At 51.0% G+C, this 16,127-nt stretch overlaps 2 protein-coding genes across 3 annotated transcripts in view; one reads left to right on the plus strand and one right to left on the minus strand.

The window, feature by feature from the left end:
* CEBPG (CCAAT/enhancer binding protein (C/EBP), gamma) overlaps window positions 1-3,670 on the plus strand; it is a 5,239-nt gene extending 1,569 nt beyond the window's left edge. Inside the window, exons 2-3 of one of the 2 annotated variants that reach the window (XR_551248.1) lie at window positions 6-215; window positions 2,907-3,670. The gene's annotated coding sequence lies outside the window, so the exon portion shown is untranslated. The remainder of the gene's footprint in view (window positions 1-5; window positions 216-2,906) is intronic. The other variant, XM_008583018.1, reaches the window with a different exon arrangement.
* Window positions 3,671-6,313: 2,643 nt separating this feature from the next.
* PEPD (peptidase D) overlaps window positions 6,314-16,127 on the minus strand; it is a 35,620-nt gene continuing 25,806 nt past the window's right edge. The window contains exons 5-7 of the mRNA XM_008583021.1: window positions 10,746-10,930; window positions 7,277-7,468; window positions 6,314-6,802 (exon numbers count right to left, since the gene is read on the minus strand). Coding sequence (XP_008581243.1) covers window positions 6,674-6,802; window positions 7,277-7,468; window positions 10,746-10,930 — 506 coding nt within the window. The 3' untranslated portion in view covers window positions 6,314-6,673. The remainder of the gene's footprint in view (window positions 6,803-7,276; window positions 7,469-10,745; window positions 10,931-16,127) is intronic.

Raw genomic sequence — 16,127 nt, forward strand, 5'->3', positions numbered from 1 at the left:
TCTAGGATCAGCACTGAAGAGTTGATTAGTTAAAAATGTTAGCCATATAATTGAATATCTGGTTTAAAATGATACGGATTTTTGTGAGGATCAAAAACCAAAAATTTTTAAGGTTTATAAAAAATTATATATATCCTGGACCTTGATGTGCTTAATAAATCCTGACTTCTCAAGAAATGCTTCTTTTTTAGGTTGACAAAAGCAATGGGAAACTGGTAGGTCATGCACAAGATTCTTGGTTTTAATGGATATGGTTAATTGGATTAAGAAAAGTTGAATGCCATCTATATTAATCTATTTGTGATTTTATTCTAAATTATGTATTATAAATCCTTATGGCTATAGAAACCAATCACTCTGTATTTTGGAGTGATTTTATGTATAGCACAAACCTTGTTTTAGCATGATTAATACTGTTTTCCCCAACAAGTACAAGTTTTTGAATAGTGACGTCAGGTTAAGAAACCTCATCACATCTTAAAGGCAGTATGTAACCAATTATTGGCTTAAAAATACGGATAATATTTAGGAAGCAAATAGATTTTTTAAAAAATAAAAATAAAGCATATTAGAATTATGCTTTGGGGGATACCTTTGGGTTACTGGGTCGGCATCATTTTCTGTCCTAAACAAAAGAGGTCAATCGTTTAGAGAAACTTTTAGTTTATGCAGATGCTAGTAAAATAAGCATTTTTTTGGTTACCATTTTGACAGCCAAGTTAGTAAGCAAAATGTCTTTAACAGTTTGATGACATAAGCTACTGATTAGGACTTGGAGTATTAATTCAGCAGCTAATTTCTCCTGTTTTCAAAATAACTGTTGTTCGGCCATGATTTTTAAAAGATAAAATCCTTGTGAAGGATCATTTTGGTATTTGATCTTAACCAAGTGATTATTAGAAAAATGTATCAACTCCATACCATCTCCCAAAGTAGTCTAAGAAAACTTGAAAATGTTAAGGTTTGAATCTTTAATTTATTTCACTTAAATACATCGTTTTATATCATTTTTGTAACATTTCTTTTTCTAGTTAGTGGGCTGTTCTTACAGACTTTGTGTACCACTGCTTCCGTTTATTCATTTGTATGCTTTTATGTCCCATAAATTATTTTAGAAAGAAAATGCTGATCAAACTCAGGATATTGACATTTTTGTTGACTAAAAATGGCAATCACTAAAGTAGGGAATCTGGAGTCTGGCTTATATCAATATTGGTAGTTCAGATTGTCTTTGTTGACTTTTTTTTTTTTTTAAGCACAATTCTAGCTCAAGTTTGTTGGCTTTTGTGCATTTATTTGCGCCTAGGCTGATGAGAAGATACTGAGTCATATCTGATTAAAAAGTTTGTGTTACCAGGTATCTCATCTGAACATGGTCATTTTTGGCCACATTGCTATTTCATACTAGGACTTGGGATAATATAACCAAAATGTAACTCAAGTTGTACCCTTGGGTTGGTGGAAGAGTGCCGAGTGTGCTAGTCTCCCAAGCAGAAAACATCATAGTGCCCTGCAACTCAACAAAGCCATTATTAGGGCCATGAAGCTCTTTTGAACATAAGACAGAAGCCCAGTGTTGTTCCATGAGATGCTACCCCAGGAGGGTTATTAACTTCATATTGAGCCGGGAAAGGATGGGGGTTTCTGTTAGGGTCCACTACCAGTTTACTTTGGTTGGAGTATTGATCTACTCATTAAGGTTGATAGACGTTTTGAATAACTAAGACATACAGAATCCTCCTGAATCTTTAACAGCTAATTGATGTTATATAATTAACTTAATTGGTGATGCAGTTAGGTCACTTGAATCTTTAAACACCTATAATAGGTGTTAGAGACATTTTAATCTCTTATTACTAAAAATATCTCTCAGAAATCGATGTCCCCATGGAATTTATGGTTACTAATTATATGAATTGACTTAACTATCTTGAAGCTTTAGGGAAGTCAGCAGGTGTGTAGACTCTTTCAAATCAGAACATAAAATTGGAACTTTTGGAAAAATTGATTCAAGCTTTCCTATTACCTGTGCAAATCAAAACTAGCACAAGCAAGTAATTTTGCATAGAACAAAAATGTTAACCATTGTCTTGACTGTCATACTGAAGTGGCTGGGAATGAAAGTTTTTAGTTTGATAGATTTGTCAGTATAAAACTGGATGAAACCAAGTATGAGGAATAAGTTTAGAGCTTTGGGAATTGTAAAGTGACTTTTGTAACTTGTTCTTTGTGTTACCTATGAACCATTAGGATTTGATCTGCCTTTGTGGGCAGGTCCAGTGGTTTAGGAATTAGGCTTTAGTATAGATTTTTATCTACATCTGGGTCTCCTGGGATGGGTGCTTTTTCATTAGCTTTGGCTGCAGATGGTTCAGAGCGGCTTTTCCAGCTTCTGGCCCCTTCTGGTTACTGGGATGCCAGCACAGTTACTTTGGACATTCTTATTAAGAAGTAGTAAGATTTTAACAAAGTATGACCAGATTTTTGAAATTCTGGTCATGAGTGTGAAATTCTCAAATTTACTTTAAAAAGTAGAAGTATATACAATTTAATATTTGATATAAAGGAAAGGAAATTGTAGCAGCTTTTGATGTTTCTTAATCCCCATTAGAGGGCTTGAAACTTTGTAGCTAAAAAACCCATTTAGCACTCAGAGTGCTTTTCGATGCCTTAGAAATAGATAAAAAAAAGATTTTGGTTATCGGAAGCTAGGATGTCTGAGAAAGTTCATTATATAGCTATTAGATCTGCCTCTCAGGAAAAGTACTAACTTGTTCTTTTTGTTCCTGGCTTTCCTCAGTTTGTGAGATTACTCTATTTTTTTAAATATAATTTTATTTCTTTTAATGAATTTAAAATAAAAACCTTTGGAACAATATATCTCATTGTGGGTTTCTTTATTTTAGATACCAAAAAGCAGTCCAAATGTTAAACCACTCTGAAGAACAGGCAGATGGTTTGTTGTCTTTTCATGTTTCCAGCCCAGGGTATGTGTATGGGGAGCGGGGGATTGTGGTGTGGGGAGAATGTGGTGGTGGGGGACAAGCAGGGGTGCTTTGGTCCAAGTCTAGATTTCCCTTAGTGGCTAGGGAAATAGTTTTCTCTGAACATGGAATGCATCTTTAGTTATATTTTTAGTCACTTGGTCTAATCTAGAAATGGGTACTGGAATAGGGAAAGCAATAAATGGGTTCCTGCTTTATCACCTAGTGTCTCTGTGTGTGGTTTCCATTTAGTGGTAAGAAATTTGTATGTTTTGAGGTAGTCAAGAATGTGAAGTAAGGCCTTTCCCCTAATACAATTTTATGGTGTATACATTATCTTTATTTACATGATACCACACAGTGTCTATAGAGATGAATTTGATTCCATAAATATTGTGAGTCCAAGAAGGCGATTTGAATTGAGCGTTTCAAGAGAAAATGCCATTTAGATACTTTTCTTCTATGATCCTTCAACTATTTTCATGTCTTGGGAAATAAATTTCTACTTGTTGCATCTTAATGAAAATTGTATTACAGTAATTATTCTGTGGTTAGTATGTCCCATTTCATTTTTATGAATTAGTTGTAATGCAGAATCCAGTAACTTGTCTTGGGGAATTTTATAGAGAGATTATTTCTTTGTGAAGGTGCCAGGTCTTTTTTAATAAAAGCACTTTTAGACCTACTGCTCTTCTGCTGCCTGTGTGTCTGGAGACTTCATGTGCATTTTACGTACACTCAGACTTTTGTACTGCAACATCCCGACTCCTCACAGAGCTCTAGGCCTGAAAGGGCATTTAGAGAAATTGGGGTTGTAGAATTGGGTTCGGAAAAGAATGGAGTTGACAGTGAGGCAGTCACATGATCCACTTTTTTTGCAGCCCATATGCCAAGTCTTGCCACTGCCTTTGAAGCAGTTGTTAGAGCACCAGCTTTCAGTTTTACTTCCTAAATGTATCTCTTGAACCTGTCTGCTTCTCTCCCCTAACCCCACCCTATGCAGAGCCATCTTCCTCTTTGCCTGGACTTAGTGGTTGGCTCCTCATTGGTCTTCCTGGACAGCAGAGTCATTGCATGCACTCCAGAACTGCTCTGTCGCTCCCCATTGCACCCAAGGTGAGACCCAATCTCCTTGTGATGTGGCTCTGTTTTCTTTGTGCCAACTGAATTTCTCTCCATTCTCCTACATTGCTTTGGCCCCCAGGGCTTTTCCAAGCTTTTTTTTTTTTACTCCTTTCTGGGACAGCTCATGTCTGGACTGTAGCATCTCTTGTTTTTCATTTACGCTTCTTGTCTTAGCCCCCTGGCATTCTACACAAGGTTAATCCTGTTATTTTCCTTTATGGCACTTTTCAGTGTTTGAGATAATATATTTGTGCATGTTTGTTTAAGGTGAAGCCTCTCTGAGGAGACTGCAGTCTCTGATCATGTTTTTATTCTGCGCTGGCACAGGGTAGATGCTCAGTATTTTGAATGGATACATAGAAACATCCAGAGTTTGGGGAAGGGTTTTAGCACTGTACAGCTTTCTGGAAGGGTCTGTAATGCATTTCTGAAGCTGTACAAATTTCTTTAGAGGTTGGAAGAAACTTAGATGCATCCTCAGGGACATAGGGTAGAGGAGTTAGCTACTGCTGGCCAACTGAGACCTGTGCCTTCAAAGAATGCCCTTTGACCTACTGGCCTGGGCTAAACAAGTTACATCAGTGTTCCTACTGTCTCTCTTGGACAAAGTGTTTAGTTACTGAGATTTCTCTTTTTATCCACTTGGTTGATAATCAGAGAAAAAATTTATGTGGAATGTGCAGTTTTGGTATGGTGTCTGAAGGGGAGGAAGGAGAAAGATGTATGATGTATTCAGCTGTGTTTTCTAATTAGGTAGGAATTTCCGCCCAACTTTGACTGGTTTTATCGTGGAGGTGGGGGAAATTGAAACCTTATACACCAGAACATGTCCATCACAGGGGCAGCATGGGTAGAGAAATGCTTGGCAAACTCAACTTTCCTGATACTCAGAAAGACACAATTGTTACTCAAAGTGCTCAGTGTCACAAATGGATAACAACTTAGAGAATATATCTGTGCACCAGGAGAAAACCTTAAAGAATGGATGTTATAAATCTAAGCAGCAATTAACATAAATGGTGATTTGGAACTGAAATTGGCTTTTATTTTAATGTGACCACATTGTAAATACTTTTGTATTATTGCCATAGGAAGAAATCAATTTGTATTAAACTCTTTGGTAATTTCTCAGAAAGAATGTCTCCAGGTTGGGCTAAGAGTCCCCCCCACCCCCCATGATTTCACCTCAGACATCCTTTCTTCTCACTTGCCTTTCACCTTGGCTCAGAAATTCCCGCACAAGAGCACTGTGAGGAGACAAACCTGGAATGCCATATAGAATTCTAGAAGCCAACTCCAGGGGTAGGGCAGTTCCGTGGGACTGTGGGAGACTTGGACAAGCAGAAGTAAGGACAGGTATTCTAGCACTGGCAGGAAGCAGGCACAGCTGGGCCCTGGATGGCTCATGCCTCAGGGTGGAATTTGATCAGCGGGCTTACACTTAGGGAAGACAGTGGTCTCCACAAACATGGAAGGAGTGAGCAATGTCGCCTTTGCCATGGTGCTGCCTTAGGCAGCAGTATCTCTGATGGGTGCTGGCTTTGCTGGTATGTCCCATATGAAAAAGTCAAGGACAAAGGATCTCTGCAAATCTCAAATTGTAAATGACTGTGCCTCAAGTGTGACAGGATTCTGTGCCCTTCAGAAATCTAGCTTTGAGGCAGTACCATGTCAAAAAGGCTTCTTAGTTACTGCAAGCCTTTTAACCTGTGCAAAGGCTTGGTGTAGGGAACTCCACCAGTTTGACTGACCAGCGTGCCTAGGACCTTTCATGGGGTTGGTTGCCCTCCACCCCAAACTGCTGGCTGTGCTGGTACTGATAGGATGAAGCTTGGTGCAGTGCTTTACTGCCATGTCACCCAAGAGTTGTTCTCAAACTAGTGCAACAGGAGCATCTGGGGATACTTGTTATATATACAATTCCCTGGGCTTCTTCCCTGAAGGTTTTGATTCATAGGGTCTGAGAGTGGGCCCTGGGAATCTTTTACCAAGCACCCCAGTGGTTCTGATGTCCATTAGGCTGGGAAGTCTTGCAGTAGGTGACAGGGTGATCTGGAGCCCAACAAAGTCCCAGGGGCTCAAAGCAGGCTCCTAGGGGAGGACCCCTGTTCTGCCAGCACTGCTTTCCCAAGAATTGACTCTTTCCAGGGTCCACGGGTCCCAAGTGCTCATCCGCAAAGGGATAAAGAAGCCATGCACAAAGGGCCATTTTAGGAAATTTTTTATTGCAAGTTCCATTCTGCATATTGATTTTTGAGAGAAAACACTGGGAATGCATCTTTCCTAAGGAAAGGAATACAGATGACAGCAAGACACATTTTAGTTGTTAATAAAGAACAGGATCATTTTTAGTCAGCATTTTAAGTCAATAGTACTTAAGCAAAGTACCTAACAGATTTTTGTAGAAGGTTAATAAAAGAGTTTATCCTCCCTAGGAAATAGCACCATTTGGTGTAATGAAATGTTGATACCAGGATCAAATTTTTGTCACCAATCAGCAGGCTAAGCAGTGAGCAGTGAAGAGAGGCTGCAAGGCCAGTACTGCGGGGCATTCCTGGCTGGCTCTACTTTGGGATAGTGAAGGCCTTGTCAGAGCCTGCCATGCATGCTTCAATTTCCTCCACAGTACGGGGCACACAGGTCAGCAGCTCCATGCCACTGTCAGTCACCACGACATCCTCCTCGATGCGGACCTGGGCCAGACCGACAGACACTTGTTAATCACTGAGCTGGTCTTGTGTGCTAGATTAGAGGGTCAGACCTGCTCTACGCTGATCCCACTGCTGAGGAAGAGAAACTCTGAGGAGCAGTTGTTCCTCCCTGTGATGGAAGGGGCTGGTCTCAAAGCCTCAGGACAACCCCCTAGAGGAAGGCTTCTCCCATGGGGCCATCTGCTCATGCTTCCTGCTCACCCTGTACTTGCTGGGTGGATGGGAGCCCCTGGAGTGGGCAGGGGTTTTGCAGAATGTATGTCTCTTCATATGGAGGGGTGAGGCTCCTATCTGGTGACAGACCACACCAAGGGGCAGCAAGGCCCTTCTCAAGTGAGGAAGTCAGGATTATGTCTCTTCCACTAGGGCCCCTGTCCTGGGGCAAAGAGGTGACGAGCAGCTGCAGTGGAGCGGTGGACATTCCAGGAGCAAGAACATGGGGCCCTGGGCACTCACCCCACCAAAGCCACGAAAGCGCTGCAGGACCTCGCGGTTAAAGAAGCAGGCGCGGGTTGGGTCAGCCAGGGCCTCGTCCAGGACATGGTCGATGAAGTAGATGCCCGGCTCCACAGTGAGCACCATGCCTGGCTCCAGGTGCCGTGCAGTGCGCAGGCTCCGCAGGCCAGGCTCATCAATGCGCTGTATGCCCTGTGGAGAGAGGAAAGGTGAGGAGGACCCAAGTGAGGGCTCCAGGGCTGGTTACTGGTGGCACTACCTCCTCAGGATAGATAGGCATGTGAGGGCCAGCTCCAGCCCTGTGGGCTCTCTGACCCTGGAGGTCTCCAGCTCACACTCACCTGTCGGGCTCGGCCACGGACACTTCTGACAAGACCCTCCACTCTGTATATACCCACAGATTTTGAGTGTTCCTGACCCCTTGTTGCCCTTGGAACTGCCTTCACCCAGGCCCCTCTCCTGGCCAGTGGAATGGTTGAAACCAAACCAGTGAAGCCAAAAAAGCTCTTAGGGAGGCTGCGAGGCCTTCTGGGGCTGAATCTTTCCTTCCAGGCAGCCTAAGTGGAAACTGGCTCCAGAAGTGCTGGTCCCAACTCCCCCAGGCCAACTCCCAAGTTTTCCATGTGACTATTTAGGAAGAGGACAGGTGCTGTCATCAGGACGGGCCTGCCAGCATCAGCACTGGCGTGTACATGCACAAATGCACACATACCTCTTTGTGTGTGGCTCCCGAGGAGCGCCATGGACCCATCAGCTGAGCCCTGGGAATCAGCCCCTAGCCCTTGCAGAGGAACGAGCAACAGTGGCAGCTGCTCCCTGCAGAGGCCCCTGCCATGCTTCTCCACCCCCCAGTGCACTCACAGCCTGGGCCTGTCCACTTGTACAAGCACAACTGACAGGGCCTCAGCCCGGGCTGAGGGCAGGTGGTGCCCAGGACACTTGCAGAAGAGTTCCTGCCTTCCCAGGTGTCTGGGGCACCCATCTGGCCTGTGGCCAGGGCCTCTGAGCAAGTGGGCAGTGGATGAGTTTTCTGGTTGGGATCTGAACTTGCCCTGCTTGCTGCTTCCCTGGGAAGCCCAGCTGCTGGAGATGGAGCTGTCATTTCTGACTGTTTTAGGGGCCAAGAACATCAGACTCCAATTAGTGGTTCACGTAAGGTAACCAGAAACAGGCTGGCTCAACCTACAAGGCTGGGCACAGCAGGGAAGGCTGTGACTGATTCCACGAGGGCGGGGACAGCCACTCTGACCTGGTGTGAGCAGGCTGGGAGGAGGCAATAAGGAGACACCAAGGCACTGACCCCTGCTGGGCCATGCTCTGGGCACAGACTTTTGGCTGGTGGTGTCCCTGTCCCACAACACTTTCCTCTGGGCTGCTGACCTGGAGGCTGCTCAGGAGGGCAGGAGATGCCAGAAGGCAGGGTGCTTCTCAGCTGAAGGGATCTAGAATGATGGTCCTTGTGCTCAGGTGAGATGTTTGTGGGGTAGAGCAGGGGCCTGTTTCCTGCCCAGAAGCTGCTTGTCCTGGGGTCTCTACTCCAGGATTTTACTGCTCCTGCCATCCAAAGCCTGTGCCTGCCCATTGACACCCCCTCCTTATCCCTTTCTTCATGCTACACCCTAAGTGCCTGTCCCCTTCTTTCTACCCTATTGCTGCCAAAGCCAGGAGCCTGGTGAAGGCAAAGGCCTGACAAGGTCATGTCTGTCTCTTCCCAGTTACTCTCTGTCCCCGTGGGCCCACACTGAGCTACTCCATGGGTGTGCAGCAGGAGGCAGTTTTGCTGAAGCATGGAGAGATGTGTTTCCCTCCACCCAGAGATTTTTCAGGGCCACCACTCAAACCTGGCCTGGGGGGAGATTGGAAGGGACCGCTGGTGGGCACAGAGGCTATGCCTACCCCAGCCCACTGACCAGAGTAGTTAGCTCTCAGGGTCTGCCCCCTGGGGCCCACCAAGAACAGGGCACAGGTCCAGATGCACCTAGGAGGGCAGCCTGACGGCCAGAGCAGGGCCAAGGGAAGGATGAAGGGCTGGGCCAAGTGGACTGCTGGCCCACGAAGGGGTGAGCACGAGCCCTCCACTCCTCTGGCCCAGGAGCTTCAACCCTGCTGGGGTGGGGAGGGGCCCGCCCACGCCTTGCCCACATATGCCTCTGCTTGAGAAGGCATCAACTTTTACTGGGCTCCAAGCAGAGGAGACCCAGATGTGTCTGTAGGCTTGAAATAAAACAAATGACTTTTATAGGAAAAGCCATATTTTTTCCACAGTGTTTATCTGTCAGAAGAATAGACTCTGTGAGCACAAAGGACTGCTTACTGGAAAAGATGAAAACAGTTTGCTGCCAATTTTCTCTGGTGGAAAAAAAGTGCTTTGGCGACTAATGAATAACGAACCTCAGCTAACAATGTCTGGAAGGCTCTACTCTTGGCTCCCTGCACACAATGGGATGAATAGAAATTAGGAAATTAAAACTGATTTTCTTTCTCCAAATTTAACTGTTTACACTTGAGGAAAAAATAATTGAATAATAATGCTTCTCTTGAGCAATCCCCCCCTGCCCCCCCCCCCCCGCCAAAAAAAAATTGTTCTTAGTGCTTTCAAAACACCCCGCAGCTAAGAGGCCAAGCCTAGTCTTGGCTAACTGGCTGGTGGGCCCCAGGGTGTGCACCGATTGCACAATCAGCCCCCTGCACCATGGCAGCAGGCCAGGTGGTGGGATGGGCGCACCCCCTCCTGCCAGGGCTGAGAGGCCATAGCCACCTGCCCAGTAGGGCCTCCGAAGGCCCTCAAGCACCCTCTGGGTGGTCCTTTGAGGATTGGTGGTAGGAGGGGGAGGGGAAGTCTTGTTTGGAGATGCCCCTCACAAGCTTCCCTCCCCTGCCAAGGGTCCCAGGAGTGCCTGGAGATGAGAGGCTTTAAGGCCTCAGGTGTGCTGGCCCATGGGGCCTGGGAAGCACAGGGCACTGCAGCAGAGGAGCAGGGGCAAGGGGTCTGCTTCTGGGCTTGTAGGGGGCCACAGTGAGTTACCCCCATCTGAATGAGGCCAGAGGCAGGTGACATGAGGGGTGCGGTGCAGTCTGGTCTGTCACTAGGACCCAGCTCAGGCCCCATGCCCTGAGGAGACCCTGTGTACTGACCATCTACCACCCTTCTGGGCAAGCACTACCCCCAGCACCCAGCCCAGGCGAGCAGACAGCACCCACCTCTGCACCCAGGTCCCATGGAGGCAGCCACTGGAGGAGGAATGCTTGTGGATCCACCCCTGCCTTGAGCAGGGCCCTTGTCGGGGGCACGCCAGGATCCCAGTTCCTCCCTTTTGCCCCTCTGTGTACCACAGGGACCCAAGGAGACTCATGTCTCCTGTGCCATTACACCCCCAGCCGTCTCCCAGAGCCCCACCCTGTTCTGGCGAAGGCCAGGCTCACTAATAGCCCACAGGCAGGTCACTCCGGCTGACAGGTCCACACTGACCTCTGGGTAGCCTCCCACGTCATGCACATCAATTCCCAGGAAGTGGCCAAGCCCATGGGGCATGAACACGGCTCCCATGCGGGCCTGGACCATGGCGTCCACACTGCCACTCAGGATGCCGATGCGGGCCAGCTCCTCCAGGTGGATGCGGTCAGCCAGACGGTGCATGTCAGGCCACCAGACACCTGTGGGCTCAAAGAGAGGCTGCTGTGAGCTGTGGAAACTGGCAGCCAAGTCTCTGGTAGCCTGGCCAGAGCTCTGCCTGGAAAGGGGGGCCACACCAGGGGCCAAGGGTGATGTGGCCCAGTGAGGCCTTCCGTGCTGGGCTTTCTCAGCCAAAGCTCTCGACCTCAGGACCCTTCTGGTCTCCATTCTGCCCTTAGGGGTAGGCTCCTGTCACCCATGACCAGGGGCCCAGCCCACGTCTACTCTCTAGCCCTTGCCATGTCCACCCCTGACCAGCATGTGCTTCTGGGGCCAGGGGAGCCCAGCAAGATCCCTGGGCATGAGGAGAAAGGCATATGCCTCCCCAGTAGCTGATGTGGGGTGGCCTCTGGGTCTCAGGCCCAAATGCCGCAGAGCTTCAGGCCTGGGTTTTATTCCTGTGGGGCAAGGGGGAAGCCGAGACTGGGGTAGGGGTCATCCCAAGGATGGGGCTGAATCACCCTTGGAGCTGCTGTGGGGAGCAAAGGTTTCTGGGGTGAAGGTGCAGCTGGCACAGCCTCCCGGGCTGGCTGGCAGGGGTCTGCAGCCCTGCCTAAGAGCACCGACAACCATCTCCATGGGAGCCCAGACATCCAAGCCCTGGGCTGCTGATCAAACTCATCTTTGCCCCATGTTTCTGAAGCAAAGGTCACTGTGGAAAGCTTCCCAAGCACACAGGGGCCACACAGGCTTTGTGAGGCTCAGGGGCCTGAGCCCAGAGCCAGTCCTTAGCCCTGCCTGGCAAGGAGGCCTTGGGGGCTATAACACAGGGCACTTGGAGAGAGCTACCCTCAAAAGAGCCTCAACCAACATCAGCGCATGCCCTGCCCTACCCCTTGGGCTTTCTGGAATCCCCATCCCCAGCCTCTCTCCTCAAGGGGGCTCCAGCCCACCTCTGGACTCAGCCTGAGCAACAGACCAGGACTCTAGGCCCATGAAGCCTCCTGCCGTGACTTTGCAAGGACTGAGTTTGGGCAGGCCAGGTGCTGGCCCTAGGACACTGAGGGCCAGGCAGGGGGTGTGAGGGCCTATATCACTGTGCAGTGCCCTGGCCAGAGAGGACAGCCAGCGCCAGTCCCTGCAGCACCCTCCCGGCAAAGGTCAGCCCCACAGGGTGGAGCACCCTTGGCTTCCCAGGGCCTCCCTGCCACATCCTACTCGGCTCAGAGCTAGAACCTGCCCTCCACTTTGTCCCAGCAGTGATGACTACTGCTGCAGGAGCAGAGTACTGAAGATTGCCCATCATGATGGGCCCTGCTGGACCCTGAACTGGGAGGACTGGGCCATGAGGCTCAGACGCTACTGCTGGGCACCAGTCCCCCACCCTGGGGCCTCTTCCCTGCCAGAAACAGATGCTCCATGGTAGGGTCTTGGACTGGCTGGAGGTACAGAGCTTTGAGCAGGTGGTGGGGCCACACCTGGCCAGTTCACACAGGGTAGCACCTGACCATGGCCCAAAACCTCAGGGAGGCAGGGGGCAGAAGACACCCAGAACTGTCTAGAGAGAGGATGAGCGGGAGGAAAGAGAGATCCTCTTCAGAGCCCAGCTTCCAACTCCAGCCCTGTCTACCTGCCCCAGCCTGCAGGTGCTGAGGTGGGAGCAGCCATCCTGGGGTCTGGAATCTGACTACAATGATGCAGCCTCAAGGGAGAGTCTGGGCAGGCCTTGGGACACCTCCAGCTGCTGCTGGCTTGTGTCTGGGGCATTCCCAGGCATACACAACACTCCTGGCTGACCCAGTCTGCACCCGAAGGTGGAACCAAAGTGGGGGGTTTTCTCTGATGGCATAACATGCCTGATATGGAGACTGGGGTTAGGAATCCCAGCTCTGGTGTGCACCTGCCTTGTGACCTGAGCAAGCTCTCCTGCTTCGCTGAGCCTCAGATGCTGCCTCTGTCAAACAGCTGGATGTGGGCCCTAGAAAGCTGGCTGCAGAGTCTCCGGGTTAGGAATCCCAGCTCTGGTGTGCACCTGCCTTGTGACCTGAGCAAGCTCTCCTGCTTCTCTGAGCCTCAGATGCTGCCTCTGTCAAACAGCTGGATGCGGGCCCTAGAAAGCTGGCTGCAGAGTCTATGGTATCTACCAGGGACTAAGGGCAGCACCCCAAATGGTGGCATTAGCCACTATTCCTCCATCACTTGTGACCAGGCAGATGCTGGTTTCAACACTGCAGTTCATTGTGCTTGTGGGGCACAAGCCAGGCCTGCCCCAGCCCTGGCCGCTGCTCTTCTCCAAGACCAAGAGAAGCCCTCCCCACCCCACTTTATCCTCCCCGGGTGGCATCCTCCAGAGGCCAGGCTGCCTTCTGTTCCAGCGCACTGAGGTCTTCCGCGTCAGACCCTTTGCTGTTGCCTGTGCCAGACTTGGCCTGTAATTCCTCATCCCTGGGGTCTCAGCATGAGAGTCGCTGCCACCCTGGAAAGACCTTCCCCTGTCACTTCCCACTGTTCTGGTTATTTCTCTCCTTGCATCTTCCAGCCTGGGATGGTCCCCTAGACAGATCTGCTTTCTTGCTTCCCCTGTCTCCCTGCCAGAAGTGTTTCTTGAGGGTAGGGCCCACCAGATCTTAGATCTCCCCCCACCCTGGCACAGAATGTTCTGGAGTAAATGCTCTTAGGTCTGCTTCCACTCAGAGCCTCAGGTCCTATGAGCCCCCCTGAAACAGCTCTGCAAACTCGGCCCCCATCAGGCAGCCTGGTGCATAGGGGCTGAGGAAGGGCTTCCTGGGTGGTGGCTGAGCCCAACCCCAGTCCAACTCATTTCTCTTGGACAGAGGCCTTTCCCAGTCACTGAAGAGGAGCCCCAGGAAGAGCAGCCCGACTTCAAACCTGGCTAACTTCAGTAGTGGGACTGTGGTCTTGGCCTGGCCTCAGCAGCGGGTGGGAATCAGGTATAAATCATGCTCCGTGGTGGCCCTACATGGGGGCTGGCCAGTGCCCGCCCAGACATGCATGCGGCCCCGGAGGCCCCCACGGCGCCTCTAGTCTTCTTCGCTGTGCACCCTCGGGGAAGGCCTTGCACACAGCTCTCTTGGCTGGGAGTGGGGAGTTTCTGCCTGTGTGTGGTTAGGGTTGTGACAGTGATTAAACTTCCAGCATCTTGGCCCCAGTGTCTGGCCCGGATGGTGGTTACGACACCCACAGCCTGGGTGGGGGGCCCCTGAAGTGTGTGAAGGTTACTGTCCTGGGGCTAGGCTGAGAGACTGGATGCAAACCTGAGGGGCTCCCTGCCAGCCTAGGCCCAGCCCATGGTGAGGAAGGCCCACCCTCCGACTTCTGGGCTCCGCCCCCCTCAGCAGCCTGCGGGCACCTTAGAAACCACTGGTCAAAGCCAGAGGCATCACTGACCCCAGGCCTGCCCTTCCTGGGGACGCCACAGTGGGAAGCACACTGCAGAGACTGGGTGCCAGCTGCCCCATACCCCCTCCCATCAAGCACCATGTCTTGTCCTAGCTCCCCTGAGACATCTCTTCAACCGGACCCCCTCCTGCCCCCCGAGCCCTGCCCAGTTCCCATCCCTCTGCTGTATCCTGCATACTGCTTGGAAGGACACTGGGGCCATCTCTTCAGAGCATGGGGCAGAACCAGCCATACCTAGTTGAGGACAGAGCCCAGGTTCTTGAGCCTGGCCTCCATCTCAAGCCTCATCCCTCACCTTCTCCTTGGTGGGGCAGCTAGACCAAGGTGGCAGCCAGATCGAGGCCAATGGTCCTGAGAGCCAGTGCTCGCTGTGCTTTCCTCATGCTCTTCCCTTAGCTGAGACCCCTCCAAGCCCCTTTCCCGAGATGCACTGCCATCCTTCCTGTGGGCCTCTGGGTTGAGGTGCTTGCTTCAGGAAGCCCTCCCTGACTGCCCCTTCCTGTGCTGCCAGAGTGCCTCCACCACACGCAGCACGGTGGCCCAGCTGGGGTCTGGTTATGGCTTCTGTGCCCTGCTCCGTGCCTGGACACAGCAGCAGTGAGCAGCAGCCTCAGCCCCTCGTGCCTCTCTTGTAGCTAGTGCTGTGACCCGCAGGCTCACGATTCAGGGGGCCCCACCTTGCTCCTTTGTGTACTCTGACCCCACGGTGGGCAGAGGAACCTCTGGGTTAGTGGCCCGCGTCTGCCTCATGAAACGTTTGGGCTCAGAGAAACAAGAGCCCCTTGGTGCCCAGGCCATAAGACATATCCAGAGAAGCCCCAGGTTACCGGCTGCTCTGTGCTCACCTGGTTCCCCCTAGACAGAACCCTCTCCTGCTGGGCCTGGGGCCCCGGTGGCTCCTTGGAGCCTCTACAGCATCCATCACAGCCAGAAGGCCTCCTGCCCAGAGTGTGACAGCCCAGGGGGCTCCCAGAGGGCCCCATGTGCTGGATCCTCAGAGCTCCTTCCAGACAAAGAGCTCGCTTCATCCACAGACAGTGACCCTCAGGGGATGGATGGTGTGTGAGCCAGGCCCTGGGAGTGCCGGAGGGAAGGCTCAGGGCTGGGGTCCCAGGGCAGGCCCCATAGGCTGCCTGGCAAGCTGAGCTGGCGTGGGGCTAAGGGACTCCAGTTCACCCTATCCTGCACGGGGGTGAGTAGACCCCCATCTGCTGCCAGAACCTCTGAGGACCCGCTTGCCCTGTACAAGGGCCAAGCTGCAGGCGCCTCGATGCTGGGGCAAGCGTGGCTGCCTTGTGCATACTCCCTGGCAGAGCACTGTGAGGGAGTAAACAGAGGCCAAGGAGGATGGGGAACTCACCCACCGCCCGCCCCACAGCCAGCAGGAGGGGTGGACAAAGCCCACACCAAAGACAGCCCGCCCGGCTCCTGCCACAGAGGGCACCCATGGCTGGGGTGACACATGGTCCCTGTACCTCTGTCTGCCCGACCCCCTGCATTCCGCACTTAGAGACAAAGACTTAAGGACAAGACCTGAGGGGAAGACCAGTCACTCAGCCGCTGCCCATCTGGCAAAGGTGCCCCGACCATGGTTCACAGGTGACACATATCAGATCAGGTGGGGCTGGTGGTGCTGTGTCCCTCTCCTACTGGGTCATCCTGCAGCTCTGTGGTCCTCTCGTCATTAGGTCTATTCTGGGGGCAGGGGCACTTCCTGCCGCCAAGAGCCCCTCCTCTGGGCCGGCCTGGTGGCGCACTGGAGAGTGTGCCGCTTGGGAGTGCGGTGGCGCTCCCACCGAGGGTTCGGACGCCATGTGG

The sequence above is a fragment of the Galeopterus variegatus genome, unplaced genomic scaffold (genome assembly GCF_000696425.1).
Source record: "Galeopterus variegatus unplaced genomic scaffold, G_variegatus-3.0.2 Scaffold2795, whole genome shotgun sequence".
Taxonomy (NCBI): Eukaryota; Metazoa; Chordata; class Mammalia; order Dermoptera; family Cynocephalidae; genus Galeopterus; species Galeopterus variegatus.